At 37.5% G+C, this 18,307-nt stretch overlaps 3 protein-coding genes and 1 non-coding gene across 4 annotated transcripts; 2 read left to right on the top strand and 2 right to left on the bottom strand.

Moving 5' to 3' along the window:
- Positions 1–1,924: 1,924 nt before the first annotated feature.
- On the bottom strand, positions 1,925–2,878 carry LOC144659471 (substance-K receptor-like). Its single transcript, XM_078519914.1, has one exon. It carries the CDS (start codon positions 2,734–2,736, stop codon positions 2,122–2,124), a length of 615 nt encoding a protein of 204 aa, XP_078376040.1. The 5' UTR covers positions 2,737–2,878; the 3' UTR covers positions 1,925–2,121.
- Positions 2,879–5,659: 2,781 nt separating this feature from the next.
- On the top strand, positions 5,660–5,731 carry Trnac-gca (transfer RNA cysteine (anticodon GCA)). The gene has a single exon. It is a non-coding gene; the product is annotated as a tRNA-Cys (tRNA).
- Positions 5,732–5,924: 193 nt separating this feature from the next.
- LOC144660016 (protein twist-like) lies at positions 5,925–12,107 on the bottom strand. Its single transcript, XM_078520557.1, has 3 exons — positions 11,836–12,107; positions 9,918–10,356; positions 5,925–6,928 (listed from the first exon to the last, which is right to left on the bottom strand). Exons 1-2 carry the CDS (start codon positions 11,860–11,862, stop codon positions 9,922–9,924), a joined length of 462 nt encoding a protein of 153 aa, XP_078376683.1. The 5' UTR covers positions 11,863–12,107; the 3' UTR covers positions 5,925–6,928; positions 9,918–9,921.
- Positions 12,108–15,093: 2,986 nt separating this feature from the next.
- LOC144660017 (transcription factor ATOH7-like) lies at positions 15,094–16,832 on the top strand. The gene is made up of 2 exons (XM_078520559.1): positions 15,094–15,500; positions 16,370–16,832. The coding sequence occupies exons 1-2, from the start codon at positions 15,155–15,157 to the stop codon at positions 16,390–16,392; spliced, it is 369 nt and encodes a 122-aa protein (XP_078376685.1). The 5' UTR covers positions 15,094–15,154; the 3' UTR covers positions 16,393–16,832.
- The last annotated feature ends 1,475 nt before the right edge of the window (positions 16,833–18,307 follow it).

The following is an 18,307-nucleotide window of genomic DNA, read 5'->3' as shown; positions in this document are numbered from 1 at the left end:
GTCCCGGGCGAGAGGATGAAGATATCTCCGCTCTCTCCTCCCCAGAGGCTTCTTCGCGCTTTCAATAAAGCGTGGAAGATTGGGAAGAAGGAAATTTGAAGCGCGTGGTGGATGACGGGTAGAGAGAAAGAGAAAAGCGACTTCCCCCTTTCGCATCGCTCCCCGTGCGCCTTCCTTTCCTTCCCCTGGGGCCCTTCATATAATTTCCCTTCGGAGCCTCTGCTGAGGAAAAAGATAACACCGATTTAAACCCTGATTCGAGGTTCTTTAAGATTTGAATATTTCTCCGAACTGGTCATTGTTTTTTAGAAAAGAAACTCTCAAAATAAACAGCGCGGTAGAATCCTTATTTCTCGAACTTCTGAAAGAAACACAACTGAAAATTAGCTCGAAAAATCGGAAGTTCGAGTTAATTTATTGAACTTGGCATAGCTATTTCACTGAAGTATTGTTTTATCAGTCAGGACCAAGTAGACAAATCTTCATACTATAACCTATAACAACCATGTCATTCTTGATACAGGTCTTAATTAAAATAAAGACGTAAGCCAAATGGGCAGAACCCAATGGTTACAGGCTAATATATGATTTAGCCAGAACTTTCAACTGTGTATTAATTTATATAAGTTAGTTTTACAACGCAGCTTGAAATAAACATTATTTACAAGTTTCATGTTGACTGTTTGAGCGGATCAAAAGGATCGAGCTTGATCTTCATGTTTTTAAAGTAAAGCTATCAACTTAACAATTGTTATTAACTACAATGTTTCCTCTGTATTCGATTTATCTTATTACAATTTTTTTTTTTTTTTTTTTTTTATTATAAAAATTTCTTTCTGGCGCCCCGCCCTGCCAAAAAGGAGAAAAAACATTTTTTTCCCCTAATATTTTTTTTTTATAATATTTTTTTTTTTTTTTTTTTTTTTTTTTTTTTTTTTTTTTTTTTTTTTTTTTTTTTTTTTATTTTTTTTCTTATATATTTTTTTTTTCTCCCCTTTTTTTTTTTATTTTTTAAAGGCTGTTGTTTGGCAGCCGAAAGCTTATATCTTAACAAATTTTTAACCAGAGAACGCTTCAAAAACATTTTAACAATCTTTTCTGTTTTACATTAAAGCCATAGGATGACAATATCTTTAACTTGCCTGGGATGGTGAATCATTATTGAATGCTGAATCATTATAAAGTTACGGCGAGCCTCCCCACCCACCCCTCTTTACAAAGAGTGTTGCTGTTTGGCAGGGAATACGAACCACTACATTGAGTTAAAAATACTCACTATCAGCTGATGTCGTAAGGAAATAGAAATTAACTTGAGGTTTCTTATTTCTGGGGGCCACAAAGGGCCACAAAATATAAGAACCGTGTCAAATAAAAAAAGCGCTTCCCTGATCGAATGAGTTGTACATAAGATTCCATATATCTTTATTATTTACTAAGATTCCAAATAATCCCCATATTATGTAAGATTTATCTTACCGATATCATAAAAATAAATTACCGAATCCCTTAATTGGAGCCACGTTGCCCATGTCTCCAGGCAGCGTCCGCACTGTGTTACGTAGTGCAGTTGAAATACATAAGGATTTGTCTCGGGGGATATGCAGTTTTGATATAAAATAAAAAAAAAAGTTTTTTTTTTTCTATCCCTTTTTTTTTTTTTTTTTTGAAAATTAGGAAAAAAAAAAAAAAAAAAAATTTTTATATAATAAAATAAACCCAAACTTAATTTTTTTTTTATAAAAACCCCCCAAAAAGACAAAAAAAAAAAAAAACGGAAATAATAATATACCACCGAAAGCGTTGCGTAACTAGTAGTATCCTATCCCTAAAATCTTATCCTCGGCTTAGTTTATTATGAATTTTTTTCCTGTGTGGTTTCTGGGTCGATCTCTTTTCCCTGATGCAAATTATTATATTTCGACCATTACATAGTACACAGTACGGACGCTCGAGCTTGGGGTACCTGTGGTTAAGCTGATTAGGGCACTAGCCTTGAGTGAATGAGATGAATGAATATACTGCAAGCCTTCACTGACTACACTTTTGGTTTATGTTTGTTACAAATTACTGTCCTTATATTTAAAACGAAAATTACGGTGTGAAAAATAACCCCTAAAGTTCTTAAGAACAGCTGAGAAGTCCTTTAATACCTTGACGATATTTTCCACTGAAAGTAAAACAGATGCAAATGTTTAAAGCACAATGTGCGTGAGCCATAAACCTTGCAACGGAAAAATAGAGAAGGCATTGCAAAGGAAGTCTAGTGGCGGGATCCCATGCAAATCTATGTAATAAGACAATAATGCTAAAGGGTAGCCAGCATATTGCAAACCCTAACACAATCGCTATGGACACCTTAAGAACATTTCGTTCCCTTTTTGCGCGTTGCTGTCTCACACTGGCAGTTCCAATGCCTGGAATCTTCTGTGACATGAGTTTTAAAAGGATGATAGAGTAAAGTATGGTTATCAACACCCATGGTGTAAAAAGAAATGTAATGTATACTGCTAAGAGGAAATCTTTATTGGACGAGGAACTTCCAAATACTTCATTCCACCGCATCACACACCTTGACCCTCCGGGATAATCAACGAGTTTGAAGGTGAAGAGATTTGGAGAGCCAATGGCCATCGCAACAATCCAAGTGGCGAGAATGAAGAAGGAGCACAACTTTGAACTGATACGTGGAAAACGATGGGGAAATACCACAGCTCCAAATCTATCCACTGCTATCATAACTAAGCTTTGAAAAGACACAACAGCGGAGACATCTTGAAAGAAGGGAATCAGCTTACAAAAAGCCTCGCCAAGAGGACCACTAATCAGCCAGGAGGAGACGTAAAACTTCTGTATCCTCGGAGGAATCAAGAAAATAGGATACAACAGATCGGACATAGCCATATTTGCTATTAAAAAGTTGTTTGGTTTTCTCATGGCTTTCTTCTTGTAGACAATTATTACGAGGAAGAAATTTCCAAGCAGGGAGAAGACAAATATCAGACAATAAGCAAAGGTGTATCCAATTTTTGCTGCTGCTGTAATGTCAGTGTAGCAACTCGATTGTTGGGTACCATTTGTTGTTGTCAAGTTTGCCGTCATGCTCGTAGAAGATCACTGTCGTTTTCTACGTTCTCTACGTTCTAACACTCTATTTATGTTCTGCTAAAGGCGGAAAAATAGTTTGCCTGAGGTTATATATGCGCCAGGAAATTTTATTAACTTTATAAACAAAATAGCGAGTAAGCTGATGATACCAGCTATAAACGCGTAACAAAAATGACCATGCAAAACTTTTACGATTATGGCTGTTCCTCAATACCGTTTGCTTACATTGTCGCACGCTGCATGTTTTGCTAAAAATGAATGTTGTTTATTTAATCGAGTCATAAAAGAGTCAAAAAAAATACTGTTTTGAGCAAACTTGTTTTGTCTGTTATTGAGTATTGATTTTCTTTTCTTTTCGGTAAGTGTTTGGAGCTCGCATTGGACTCCATCCCTACTGAAACGTGCAACTGAAGGGAACTTGACCAATATTTCTCCATTAAGCATCCCACGCTAGCTCAACAACATCCATTTGTTCGGCGCCTTTGCCAAAACACTGAGAGAATATTTTTCAATAAGATGTGTCTAAAAGCGGAGGAAGCGGCACGCCAAAAGAAAAATTGAATGTAGTTATATTTTAGATTATGGGAAGTCCCACTTGTTTTTATCCGTCGAGTGGAAGCTAAAATAAAACGCGGTTGAAATAAATGGATTTTTCACGGCCATTTTCCGCTCCCACTCTTTTTCCTTAACGCTGTCGGACTTAGAAAATAAAAATAAAAGGGCCTACTTGAAGTCTTTGTCTATTATATTATGAGTGTACCTAACGACATAAATTAATACAAATTATATCTATAATACAAAAACTGCTGAGTCAAATATCTTTTTATCTGGCAAATTGCTTTATATTTGTTTTGCCCTGATCAAATATCGAAAATCAAACTTTTTAACAACTCTACCTTTTGTTTCATGGCCGAGTTTGAGGGCCATGGGTCAAGCAGTTGTTCGGTATGACAAGCCACGTGACTTCATATATGCCATGCTCGAGGATTCTACAACCTTCAATTTTATCACTAAAAACCACCAAAAAAAAAAAAGCGAACAAAACGATTCCACCATCCTAAAGGCTCATACTATTTTTGACGCAGACTTTATAAGTGAACAACTATTCGGATATTCTTTTACTGCCTAAGAGATTGCACCAAATTACTAAAACTACTTATGTCGCGTGTACAATGTATTTTTTTCCGCCTTGCTTATTTTCCGCATTAGTGTTTTTCGCCTCTTAAAGTTATATTCTAAAACTACACCATTTCCTGCCCTTAACAGCCCATTAAGCCTGGCTTGCGATCATTCATTCCCAAAGCATTGGTCGTCTAAGATACGACAAAACTTTCTCTCGGTTGACATTATGAGATATTGGTCTTGCAGAGACACGTCTCACGTACAGTCGTCGTATTCAATTAGTCACAGGGATTTCGCTGAATTTTGGTCTAAACTGTTCTGAAATTAGTGGTAGGCAACTTAACCCATAAAAGAACATTATCTTTGAACATCTAAAACAAGATATAACCTTAATTTGCGGTTAGAAATCAAGTTAGGCTATTAATATCGACTTTTTGAAGACGCGCGGAAACAACTTCCGTGTCCCTTTAAGCTCGAAAAGAGGAGAGACAAAAAAACCAAGCTTAGAATATAATGAGGATATTTGTATTCGGTCGTTAAATTGCGTGGTAAAATGAAATAAACAGTGTATTAACATACGTTAAAAGGATATCTTGTCTGTGAAGATGTCGTCTAATAGTACACCTTTAAAGAAAGAAATATTTTATTTTGTTGAGAGGAAAAGAGAGCAGTTGTTGCGAATTATTTTTAAATTGACTTGCCCCAGTGTTACGCTCGGCAAGAAAGGGATTGTCAATTTTTTCTAGCAAACACACGCTAGAAACGCAACTTGTTCGCTATTAACTGACATGAAAGTAGTTAAATTTTCCTTCAGCACTCAACAACCTTAGGGGAAAACATCCGGGCAAGTACAGTGCTGCACGTGATTAAATCGTGCGAATGATTGACAGGATCCCTCTGTTCAGGCTCCCACTCAGTCAACTCGTGAAAAAAAACAAACAGTAAAATCCCAGTTTCTCGAACCCTCGATTTTTTCCAACCAAAAGTCGATAAAAGTCGTAAGTAATGAAACGTATTACGAGAACAATGTAACGCAATGTACTGTATGTGATATTCGTAAATAAGTAGTGTAGTGTACTGTAAGTAGATTAGGTAATGCAATGTCAGTAATAATACGTATTGTAAGTAGGTAATTGTAGTGTATTAAAACCAACAATAGATGTGTCGTATCGAAAAATAAGCATCGTATAGTGCTATCGTAGTGTAAAGTAAAGTAGCAAAAATGTATTTTCATTAAAAATTAAAAAAAAGTCGATTCCCTTCCCTCAGTCTAACACTGTGGTTTTACTCCCGATTTCTCGAACTATACGATTTTTCGAACAATTTTCGTTTCCCCTTGAATTGGAGGTCTGAATAAATCGAGATTCCACTGCAGCTGTATATTCCATTAATTAAGGAGACTCAATAAATTTTGTAACTTTGTTGTACGTCAGGGGGCATAGCTCAGTGGTAGAGCATTCGACTGCAGATCGAGAGGTCACCGGTTCAAACCCGGTTGCCCCCTTAGTTTTTTTCTTTTTTTCTTTATTAAGCTTAGGCGTCACTGAAATGTAAATCCATTTTACAAAAATTACCCTTAAAGCTAAAAGAAGAATGATCGAGGTGTTCGAAGGTGGCCACTTTTAGGGAATTGACAACTATCAATACTTTTTAAATAAAGAGCGATTAAAAAGTCCTGCAAAATGGTCAAACATGGCTGGCAGGCGAGAATTCTTTAATTGAACCACCGGTGCTCTGTACATAAACATCGCGACTTTATTTGACCTGAAATCTTTATAGCGGATAGATCATGCAGGTAACTAAAACTGCAAAATGTCAAGGAAACTACTTCTGAAGAAAACACGTAGGAGAATATTTAAATTGAAACTTTGAATACAAACGGTCTGTGACTTTTATTAATCAACCCTGCTTACGGTCACACAATTCTGCCTGATTTGAGGGGTCCATAACAAGTTGGAACGGGCAAAGGAACCCTGGAAAGTGGGTGGAGGAATATCCAGTCACTGCTCTGGTCAAGGCCCAAACTGGGACCCGTGTTGAACATGAAACAAGAGATTCAAAAACGAGGTTTGAAGGGCATGGGGGAAAACTTTTTAACTCAAAAGTGAAAATTCTCTTGTGTTGACTCTAGTACAAATGACAAAAAGCAACTGTTTCACAAAATAATAGATTCGCCACAAGAAAGGTCTCCATTCGTTCCGATACACCGTGAAACGGCACATTTAACACGAACAAATCTCACTTCAGCCTATTTTTCAATACGTTTTAACAACAGCTTCTTTCTACAGAATGAATTCCTTTCCTGATCATGATAGACCTCAACTCTTATTTCCAAATCGAAGATTTCTTAGCAAATTTGTTCCACGTAAAACAAGCGCAGATGCTCTAGAGACAGCAGAGCCTGTAGCGAGTGTTCGTTTGTGTTAAAAAAATATACGTCAACTGCTTACTACTGTAACAAGTGCTATTCACGTGTTAGCTATTATAACGAATGATTTATGAGAAGCTAATTCAGCTCTTCATAACGAATTGTTCTACTTATACATTACAAGCATTTTAACTGTAATGGCGATGTCTGTCAGGCCGGTTTCAGTTCTCCATCTTGTAACTTGTAAGAGCAGAATGTCTGGGCGATAACATGGATAGTAAATTACTTTCCTTGCACATGTAATCTGTTGTTTGGACCTTCCTCTTTGGAAACCTTTAGTGAAAAAAAAAGACAAATTAGGAAAAGTCAATCCCAGAACTCCTAGCGCACCGATAACGTACTGAATACGACCAAGGACAACGCCTGGCGACGAGGCCTTCTTTGTAATACAGGCAGAAAAGTCAGAAAATATTTTAAGCACTGTCCATGACCTACTGTCCGAACTGAAAGCCATATTTAGTGGATTTTATGGACGTAAAGAAGTTCTAGATTATTGTTTTAAAGCACCCTACCGCGACGTAGGATAGTCAATGAGAAAATGAAGATGGCGTGAGGCCTGGTATGTGATGCTTTGTTTGCGACGCTTTTTCCAAGATTCTGTATTTATCAAAATAATCGTTTTAACATATGTTGGACTGGTGTCGATGTAGTTGCTTTTCAAAGAGTACCGCCTAGCATCACGCGAGCGGCTGCCAAAATTGATGTGGATAAACTGGTGTCTGAAGATGAAAAAACCGGAAAAAAGGCAATTATATTGCCATGTAATAACATACAGCACAACAACGCCTGAGACATTTGTACCGCTATACAAGGTATTACTTGCAAAATGTTTGCTCTTTCTTTTGACTAGGTAAAGAACTTGATACAAAACTCTTTACAAAAGCAGTAAAGAACATAATAATTGTTACAAGTGTTCAATTTAAAAACAAAAATGAGAGACATTATTCCATCTTGAAAGCGTTAGCTGAATGGTCGGAATGATCTCTGATCTTCTGCACAGACGAGTTCTATTAAAAGCACATTAAAAGTTATAAAATAGATCTCTTTGCATAGTTCACAGCAGTATATAACAGTCTGAATAATTCTGGCACGTACTTGAATTAGCATATCATACCAATACCGGCCAATCATTCCTGAAGTCTATTATCCTAAGTATTTAATTGTTTCGTAAGGCCGCTTTTTAAACTGACTGTTTGTCCACTTTTGCAGGGAAAGGAAGTTTAAGAGGCAGAAATTATTAAATATGTGTTTTGGTGGTCTAGTGAACAATAAAGTCTTAACCAGCTGCAACAAACAGGTCACGAACAATTCGGACTCTAGAAGAGCTTCGCCGGAAGTTATCATGTAAAAACAAAAATCTTTTCGCTCTCCACGAGAGCTTTGCTACTTTAACTAGATGTATAGATGTAAATAGTAAATAGATTGATATACAAGTATGTCAGATTTTAGTTAGTAAGTTCAAGAAAAATAGAAGTCTCCAAAATGGACGAAAATTGTTAGAGAATAATAAGAATGGACGAAAATTGGAGAGAATAATAAGAATTTTGATTAATAGTGTTTTGGGGCGAACCCCTACAAAATGAAAGAAAAGCGATAAATTTGTCGAAACAAACTAGATTTTTGTGTGTGGTCTAAGGAAATGTTTGACCATAAGAAACTGATTGAGTGGGATTATAATATTAATAAAAAATTTGGTAACTATCGAGTGTTTTCAGATACGAATAAAAATATTGGTATGATAACATAGTTCGGGTAAAGATTTCTTTAGTGGTATGGGGATCTCGTTAACTTTCGACAAAAGCGAAATCGGATAAAAGTCAACGCAAAAACAACAGAGATTATCCGATTGAAGGATTTGTGATAACATCTAAGGCTTTTGTTAGTAATGATTTTTTCGCCTAATCCGGTCGCCATTTGTTTTTTTCATTTTCTTTGGAAACTAATGTTGATTATATTGGTGGGAGCTATTTCTCCTTGTTCACAGCTCCTTAACGGATTCTCATCAATATTAGCGACCTCTTCCTTTGAAAGACAACGTGAATTATAGACTTTAAAAAAAAACAGAAACAAATTTTAAATATAGGTACTATATATACCATATCTTAACTTTAGATGGCCACCTTTTTCTCGTTCAGTGTGCTGCTTATCACTTGGCAAATTACACTGTGATTAACTCCAGTCACTTGCTCACAGGAAGCAAGCTATAAAGAGGATCTACAGCTATTGGATACAATTCATTTTAGCCAGATTCTCAGGTTTTTAGACCCACTGGGTGACAATGAATAAATACTTTTCGGAAATCCCTAACCGATTTACGTATGCAAATAATCTATTCCAGCACGCTGAGCCCGTAATTATTAAAATAATGTTTATGGGGCGTCTTCTCCTATAGTCTTGTAGAACCAAGCATTGACTTTTGTTACTGTGCACTCCAGTTGAGCGGATTACAGTAACAGTACACGACTTCACAGTGTTAAGGGATTAGAACTTCTTTAATCCGACTTTGATAATGAAAACATAAGGCAGTGTTGAAGATTATGATTTCTTTGCATTGAAGGTTTCTGTACCTCGGGTCTAAATTCTTTACCGCCATCAGAAAAATTCAAAAATAACGGAAGCACTAAGAAGTAGGAAACGTTGCCCCGAGATCTAAGATGTCGTGACTAAAGGAAATGACATCGCATTAAGCTATAAGAAGTCGTTTCTATGGGAATCAGGCATTTAAATGATGCACCTATTGGTTCATTGCGTTCCTACAATAGAACAAAAAAGCAGAAAGCTTTACAACCCAAGACACAGCTAGAACTCTTCAGCTCCGGGAAAAGAGTGTATTGTTACCAAATCCGATATACATTCAATTCAAAGATTCAAGCTGTCTGGAATGCCCCCTAATTTTGTCATTTCAAAAGACAATAGTCAAATGCTCACAATACAAGAAACACAGTGGAAGCAATTAGTTGTTTATACAAAACAAAACCAGTAACACTGATTCGATGTAGAGATAGAGCTTTAAATTTTCTGCTGAGTCTGAGGTTCCAACATCCTTTGAACGACGGGGAGCAAACAAAAGGTTTCCGATAGTTAATATCTTGAAAGGGGTGATAAACGATTGAAAAGCCGACGTAAAGAGGAGATATTCAAAATAAGGGTTCTGGAGATTTTAGGGGAACCAGTACAATGTACATTTAGAATACTGTAACAATTGTACAAAATAGTACAAAAAGTGTTATCTATAACGAGTAACGCTCCAAGTCTCACTTACCGCTTTAAGTAAGCTCAAACAAAATGTACACACTCTTGATGCCGAAGACTGGCGAAATGGACCCAGAGTGTTCAACAGCCTTTGCAACATTAGGGCACTGAGTTCCACTAACGAGCATTGAGCCAAGATGAGCGATGTAGCTTGAAGCAAGTCGCAATGTCTCTATTTTGGAAAGTTTTCTGTCTGACGGTTCTGTTGGTATAAGAACCCGTAGCGCGCTGAACGCGGAGTTTACACTATGAGTTCTACTTCGTTCTCGAGCGTTGGCGGCCTGTCTCTGTTTGCTGAGGCCAGTAAGACGAGGTCTTCTTCTCTTTCGCTTGCTGGTCTTGGAGTTTTCAACGTCTGAGCCATGCTGCTTGGGCGAGGAGTCATACTCATCAGAATCCAACGCCTCGATGTCACTCAACTTTGCTCGCTGTTTTCTCTTTCGTGTTCCCTCCATTTGAAATAAAATCACAGTCAGTACAATGGAAACACAGATAACAATATTGCCTTAAAAACTTCTCATTCAGTTCTGCAAGTTTACAACAAGGTGGCGAGCAATCTTTAGTGTAACTGGCGAAAAACAAAGCAAGTCGAAATTTTAAATAATAAGTAATCAGGAAGGGGTTGTATTATAATACACGGCGGCCTTTTTGACGAACCACGGGAAATCGGAGCTTCCAGACAACTGACCAATAGGAAGGCCGAGATCAGTTACATCCGAGTCTATAAGCAAGATTCTAAGACAACATCCGAGCTTGTTGACGAGATAATTACCGTTTAGACCTCAGAGGGCACATTGGGTGTCTTGTGGAATTTGCCATTAATTTCAGTCAGAGCTCAGCGGTTCGAAACTGTTAAGGGAGAACAAATCGATTCCACAACAGTCAAGGTGTTGAAGATACCTTTTGTGGGATTGCAAGTGAAAACGATCCAAAATGATCAGGAATTCCACGACAAAGCTCAGACGCCGACATCATGTGATATTTTCATCTTCACCGATATATTCTATAAACTAACTTCCTCACTATCAACGAATAATTGTAGCAAGGAGGAGTTTAAGGAATTAACAGGGAATCACAAACATTGAACGCGACTCGAGCCATGGTTTTCAACTTTCATTTCTTTAGTTGATCTAATTAGCCAAAGTGAATTTTACAACAGACGGGTTAATAGGAACACTTGAGAACGAAGCTCGAGAGCTTTCCACTTGACTTGAACAAACACATCTTTCCTCTTGATCTTGAAATTCAAATGCCTTCTCGTCTGAATTGAAAAAGTGCTTCGTGACCTATTTGCTGCTTATGTCAATGTTAAGACCGCCGTGCTTGATCGAGAAACGTAACAAAACTAATTTTTCAAGCAAATCACGCAATTTTGTGCTCTCAAAAACCGACGACGAAACTGTACAGGATATTCCAGCGCTTCCATTTATTTACCATTTTAAAACAACCTCTAATTTGTGCTTTTGAAACCCAAACATCACATTGCTAAAGACGACCGTGGCAGGCCAGGGATAAAACTGTAAACAATCCCCACTAAACACGCAAACGTGTTAAAACCTGGATTTAATATGGGAATACTGATTCCACAAGATGAAATCACAGAGGTTAATTTAAGACAATGACCTTGAAAAATAATATATATCCGTTGAAAATTGGAATGAATTTGTGCTAAGCCGCTTGACTCAAGTACCCACTTGAGTCTGCCATTCTGAAGATCTCCGCAGCGACACAATGCACTCTGAACGAAGATAATTGAGGAGCGTCAATTACTGTACAACAATTCTCTCCATAAAGTTGTCCATTTCTCGGGTTCTTGAGTGCTTAGCGATTTATAACAAGCATCAAAAGGCTTTGATCCATTGCTACGCATTTACATATAACTTAAACTACTTATTCCAGTGAGCAAAACACACTTCAACTGAACATACCTTTCTGACACGTACAACGTTTTCCATTCACGTCGCCAATGATACTGATCCAAAAAATAAATCGAACCAACACGACAAGATCGCGGCTAAAACAGCGCCTTCAAGGCTGTAGAAAAGTCTATAGATATCTGCTCTCTTTAAGAGAAGACTATGATACCCTACAGAGCAGAAAAAGATCTCAGGACGATTTAGCAAACGGTTAGAATTGTAAACTTCTTGCTGTCCTCATGCACAGAACGTCTTGATCAATCTTCATGTGTCGAGAAATCGGATATCATGTGCCGACTTCAAGTTAAATTGACGTCATTACCAAGTTAATGATTGCTGATTCCTTTTCATATAGCGATTATCACCTTGAATTGAGGCTGAAAAGAAAACGAAAACTGACAAAAAGGCAAGGAATTGGACGGATTAAGCAGGGGGCCGTCCCATTTTTCCTTCGGTTAGTTTTTTTTATAAAAAATGAAACCAACCGTCTTTCGAAAGTTTGTTGTGGGTATGACCGAGGTTGCTGCATCGCCGAAATGTTTTGGATCCCTCTTTTCTGAATTTTCTAGATCCGCCCCTGGGAACAAATTTGAGACAGTCCCAGTCCTGGGATATGGCTTCTTGTTTTGACTTTGCCATGACAAATAAACTGTTGAAGAATGAAGGTGAAAAATTAGCAATTCTCACGAATACAGGTCATTACAACTGAAATACCGCGCAAACACCTGGACTGGCTGTTGAAATGTACCGTTTGCACCTCTCAGGCTTGCAAGAGATTAAAAAAGAACACTTGATGAAAGAAAAAAAGCAGATTAACGTCTAAGATATTTTTAAAAGCGAGATGCAAATGCAGCCCGGCCCGGGCTCCGATCATAATTTAAAATTTTTAAAAAATTGGGTGTAAGATTAGCTGACCCAAATGTTAGACCTATAGAGCAGGATCTTTTGATGAGGGTCTGAATACGGACCTGTATACTCTGAAGTGGGCTAAAGTGACCCACACCACCACAACTCACCCCTGAGTTTCAATCCCTGACTCAGTCGCTGTTAATAAGCCCCCCCCCCCCCCACCCCACCCAGCATTTTGTCAGACTGAACGCCATTCATATGCTCCTGAGTGGAGAGACGCACTGCGAGAGTAAAGTGTCTTGCCCAGCAAGATATTCCGCTGTTCTGCAGGGAAATGAATTGTATCGTTGCGTTTGGCAGATGTTCTTTGTAGTTATATGGTGTTCCAAATATAACAATTCCAGCGTTCCAAGAATGTCGAAAAGCAGGAATACTTTTACTGGTGCGACGCTCCCGCGTTTCGGATTCCAGGCCTTCCCGTGCTTTGGAATTGAGTTCCTGCGTTCCTCTTTCGGTGCAAGCCCTAACATGTTTGGTTTGGTTTTAGCTGTGCATTTTTGTTACATTGAAAGAAATTAAATAACTCTGTCAATTTTTAATATTTAAACTGTTACATAACAAGACCAAATCGTTCAAAAGATGTTATTTTTAAGTATATACATTAACAACTAATTCAGTTGGTTGTTAAAGTCTGGATAGTTTAAATGCTTGCCCAGTCGTGTTATAATGCCTTTTGAAAAATGTTCATACCTTCTTGCGACCACCCTTTGCCAAATAGCCGTCTTACTGATAATGAATATTGATTTTTTCATTATTTCTTATTTTTTCATAATTTTTTATTATTATGCATGGCAGGCACAAAGAAAAGTTCTTTATCAGAAGATAAAGGCAATTGTGTCCCCTCGCTGTTCTATTCAATCAAGGTGAAGCATTTGCATTTATCTCTATAAAAAGAATTCTTACAAGATCTTTATTAAACACCTGTCCGCATAAAAGACGTTAAACTTGAAGCTATTCTTCATTGTCAGAGCAAAAATAGGCAAGAAAATGTACACTTTGGCCATTAACTCTACCAACAAGAATTGTGATTTCAACTAAGAGGCGCCTAATTTGGATGTAAGTTTTATATTAAATGGAAAGATTGTTTACTAATATTGACGTATCACGCTGAGTCGTTCAAGTGTATTTTTTAAAAAGGTTTTCAGATCTTGCAAGGACAATCAAATGACAATGATTGTACCTGAGGTTAATCCAAAAAGCTGATCATTTCTCGATAACACAAGTCCTCTTATACATGTGATAACAAGAACAGTACAAATCCTTTTCTATAATTAAGATCTTATCTCTATAAATATCATGATTTGTTTATTTGCTTATTGTTCAGAAGCACTATCACTTAATTAGATAACGTTTTCTACCTTAAGGTAATTGCACTATATAAACTTTGCCGGAGTATCGATCTTCTACGACAGTTTGAAACGAACTTCCCAAGTAATAAACAAAATTTAATTAAAAATCATTTATATGGAGTAATGCTTTTGTTTTCATGGAGGGTTTGTTGAATACAAACTAACACTAGGCCACTATTGTGTTCTTTCTTTGTAGCATGGTGGATGCCTCGCGTTCGTGGTAGTTTATGAGTTCGACTTCATAACAAGCTAATTATCACCTTCCAAACAACTTCTCACGCCCACATTAAAACCAATTATTATTCTCTTATTGTTTAATTACATAAGTACATTAAATAACTGTGGCTCAATTTTTGACTAAGTACATCGCGATGTACAGCTAAAGAGATTTTGTCCTGTCCATTTTTACCGCCGCACGTTGTACTGGCCATGGTTTGTATACAGTTCCCGATCGGACCAATTCTTGTCTTCATTAAACACATGCTGAGTTAGTGAGCGTGTGGCGTAGCCAAAACACGCTCTACAGGATAAAAATAAATTTAACCAAAGCCGAATTTTCTTTGCATTTATGGCGTGATCTAATAAACATGCAAATTTTAGAGATGTCCGTTGTATATAAATTTGTGTTTGTAACATTCCTTAGTTCAAGCAACGTTTGGCGTCGTACTTCAACTTAGGGGATTGAAAACTGAAATGCATATTTACTGACTTTTTTCCAGAACATGAACATATCCTGACATTGCAAAAATCAAATTGTGTTTTACTATCAAAGTCTTGGCGAGAAAATTTATGTTAAAATCCATTACAAAGTCGACTAAAATTTGATTTCGTGCATCACAAAAAACGCGTTGGAACAAGCTCAAACACGCGCCGTAAGGATCACGGAATAACCACAGGGGACAAACTCCTAACGGTCAGTCTTTTACCGTGGCTGACTGATGCGCCCTTTGTGTCAAGTCAAAAGACCCATAACGGCGTGACGGCGCGTGGCTACTCTCTTATGTTTACTCAAATATGTTGATATATCAAGGCCTGCCAGTCGATAAACATATACACACTGCCACATCTCGAGAATGGACGTAGCGCCCATTGGAAAAGCCATTCCGCAGCCCAAGAAGAGACCGCGGCGACGTGGGCCGCGGCTGACGGGCGTTAGCAAGCAGCGACGAGTAGCAAACGCACGTGAGAGACGACGAGTGGAAATTTTAAACATGAACATCCAGATACTACGACACATGATTCCTCTTCCGCCGCAAGACAAAGAACCTTCCAAGACTGAGGTGATTTGGTTAGCGGTGGATTACATCACAGAGTTAACCAAAATGCTGGACTCCGCTGATCGGTGGCAAGCTGAGTTGGAAATGGTCGATATTGACTCACTTGACAGCTTAGATGACAGTCCACTTTTTAACTTTGAAGGTTGGTACAATGGAATAAATGGGAAATAAGAATTGTTGAAATAGACGGTCAGTTCGTTAGGGTGTGTATGTGAGTCAGTACGTAGTTACGCCCACATATCAAATAGAGTAGACACAAGACTGGTAAAATGAAAGCGCATGAGCTCCTTTATTTAAAAGCCAGAAGAAAAAATATATATATTTAAAGAATTGAAGTCTTCAAATACTTCATCAGTCTAATGGTTTAGTGTCATTTTCTAACCAAGGCCGAATCTTGTCGAGTAATGAGATTGTTGCGAAATGCAATGAAACCCCGCGAAATACCCTTTTTCATTTTTAGCGAATACTTTCAAGAGGTTTTGCTGTCTTACAGTCAAGGTCGCAACCCAACCTGAGCAGCGGAGCCGAAAGATTGCTTAAACAATTTTTATTTTCCTTTGTGTACTTTGCCTAACGGGGTCCGTTCAAGACTACCTATTGTGCATTGTCAGTCGAAAGTTATATACTGCTGTTTATAGTTTGCAAACCAACCGGTTCATCGGAGTAGGACATAATGAGAGGCTGGATGCTTGCTGAGTTCGAGAATGTGTATAAAGAAAGGCACAGTCTTTGTTATGTTGTTTTCTACTGATTCTATGCTTACCGAATCAAATATTTCGGCTTTCTCTCCAACGGAAGCGAACCGTATCCGTTTGGCCAAACATACGATGTTATAATCAATACTCACGCTTACTATTAATTATACATTTCTATAATATTCCTTTTTGGAACTTAATAAATTTAAACAAACCACATATCTACCAGACGGTAGCTTTTGTCGAAAGGCAGTGATTAATCATCCCCTAATTTTTATGATTGATTGGCTGACAGTGAACTTTCCTTGTCTTTCAGATTGTGCACCATTGTGTTTTTGAGGACATAAGCAGTTCCGAAATTAGGAATCATCGAGGGCTAATTGATTGATAACTGATTTACCGGGACTGATAATTCATCCCATTTCAACAATATACAGTGTATTGTCGATTGCAAAGACAATCTTTTTATATCCATGATGAGGAAACCATTGCAAATTCAATGTTCTGTTAATGACGTAATCACTGCGTTCAATATCGTTGTGTATGTTTATAAAATACGGCATTTGACGGCATAGAGTCGTCAGCACAATATATTTACTTTCTTAATTGATATATTCTGAAAGTAACGCAGCTGTACCCATCATTTGTATCTATTTGTTGTTAAATACTGAATTATATCTGCTTGATATTCAAGTGTGAAAAATATATTTACTGATATTTGGGTGTAACACAATGGTATGTCTCTAGGCACTGAGTTGTTACTTAATAAAACATGGATCTTAGAGCTTACTCGAGTTTTTTTCTTTAATCGTAACTCTATCCCGTTAATCTATTTGTCAAGTTCACGACTGAGGTAAAAATCCTTTTTTTTTTTTTCGTGGACGACCAATAATCATGGTCGGGAAACTGTTCTAATGTTTACGCCTACAGGAACGCAGGGTTATCTTGTATGCAATAATTTAGATATTAAATCTAACCCCATAAAATACAACGCCTCTGGCTACGACTTTGGCAAAACATCATTGAAACAGCATACTATCGTCTGTTAGGGCCGTGTTATACACCCACTCCAAATGAAAATAATATGTCTGATACGTTTAGGTTTTTGTAATTTTAGGGTTTCTCTCTTGTGTTGCTTTGGTTTACAAAAAAACTGTACCACAAGTGAGAAATTACATGAAGCGTCTCACTTACAAAGTGAAAACAGTGTTTTCGTTCTAATTTGGACCGACATATCTTGACATCAGTCAAAATCAAATTAACTTCAAACAATTCAGTTTCTCCTAATCTGGAAGATCGATGTTTATATTTACATATTTTTGTTTACTGTTCAGCAAATTTGATTTGAAGTTATTAACAATGCCAAGCTGATGTCCTGTGGAGGGTTATATTTTTTTTCATAAAACTTCTCGGTTCGTTACAATAGCTACCAAATATAAATTTCCTTCAGAGTAAGGTTGAATTGCATCGCAGCTGTCAGGTGAAATTTTATGCGCATAAACTAAACATCTGATAACGGATTGAAAAGATCCTCGGCTGTGAATAAACTACTTTTTTTGAAAAAATCACAAAAGCCCTGACTTGGTACAGGTAGTATTTTGACAAAGGGCTTGCTTAAGCCTTAAAAGTATGTCACTTATGCAAAAAAGCTTATAAAGGACAAAAATGCAGACGACTAATTGTACACTTTCAGACAGGGAAAATTAAGGTGAAGTCGAATTAAAGCAGGCTATAATTACTCATTATTTTCGTGGACGTAAAACTTTAATTTAAATGTGGTAGGATCAAGCATATTGCTAGCGAGAGTTTCCGGTGTTTTGTGTTAAGTCGGCCAATTTCAATTGAAAAGGTTCAAACATGCAGAACGAATCACAGGGTTCGCTTCATTCTAATTTCTCCGGTATGTCTCGGTTTCTTTAATTGAACCTTCTTTTAGAACAAATTGACCGCCTGCCTAGCGACCTACGACGTAAGCTCAGTAATTTGTAAAATGGAAAGTGTTCCTAAAGAGAGAAAATCCTTGCCCCAAAAGAAGAGACCAAAACGCCGAGGTCCAAAACTGACAGGTATCAGTAAGCAGAGACGGCTCGCTAACGCGCGCGAGAGAAAAAGGGTCCACACTTTGAATAAAAACATCAGGCTTTTACGCCGTTTGATTCCCCTCCCACCACAACAGAAAGAACCTTCAAAAACAGAGATAATCTGGATGGCAGCCTCCTACATCAGTGGACTGATGCTGTTGTTAAGAGAGGAA

This window comes from Oculina patagonica, chromosome 7 (genome assembly GCF_052425735.1).
Source record: "Oculina patagonica isolate OP01 chromosome 7, crgOcupat, whole genome shotgun sequence".
Taxonomy (NCBI): Eukaryota; Metazoa; Cnidaria; class Anthozoa; order Scleractinia; family Oculinidae; genus Oculina; species Oculina patagonica.
The sequence above is the reverse complement of the archived record's forward strand: the minus strand, read 5'-3'. Positions and strand labels throughout refer to the sequence as shown.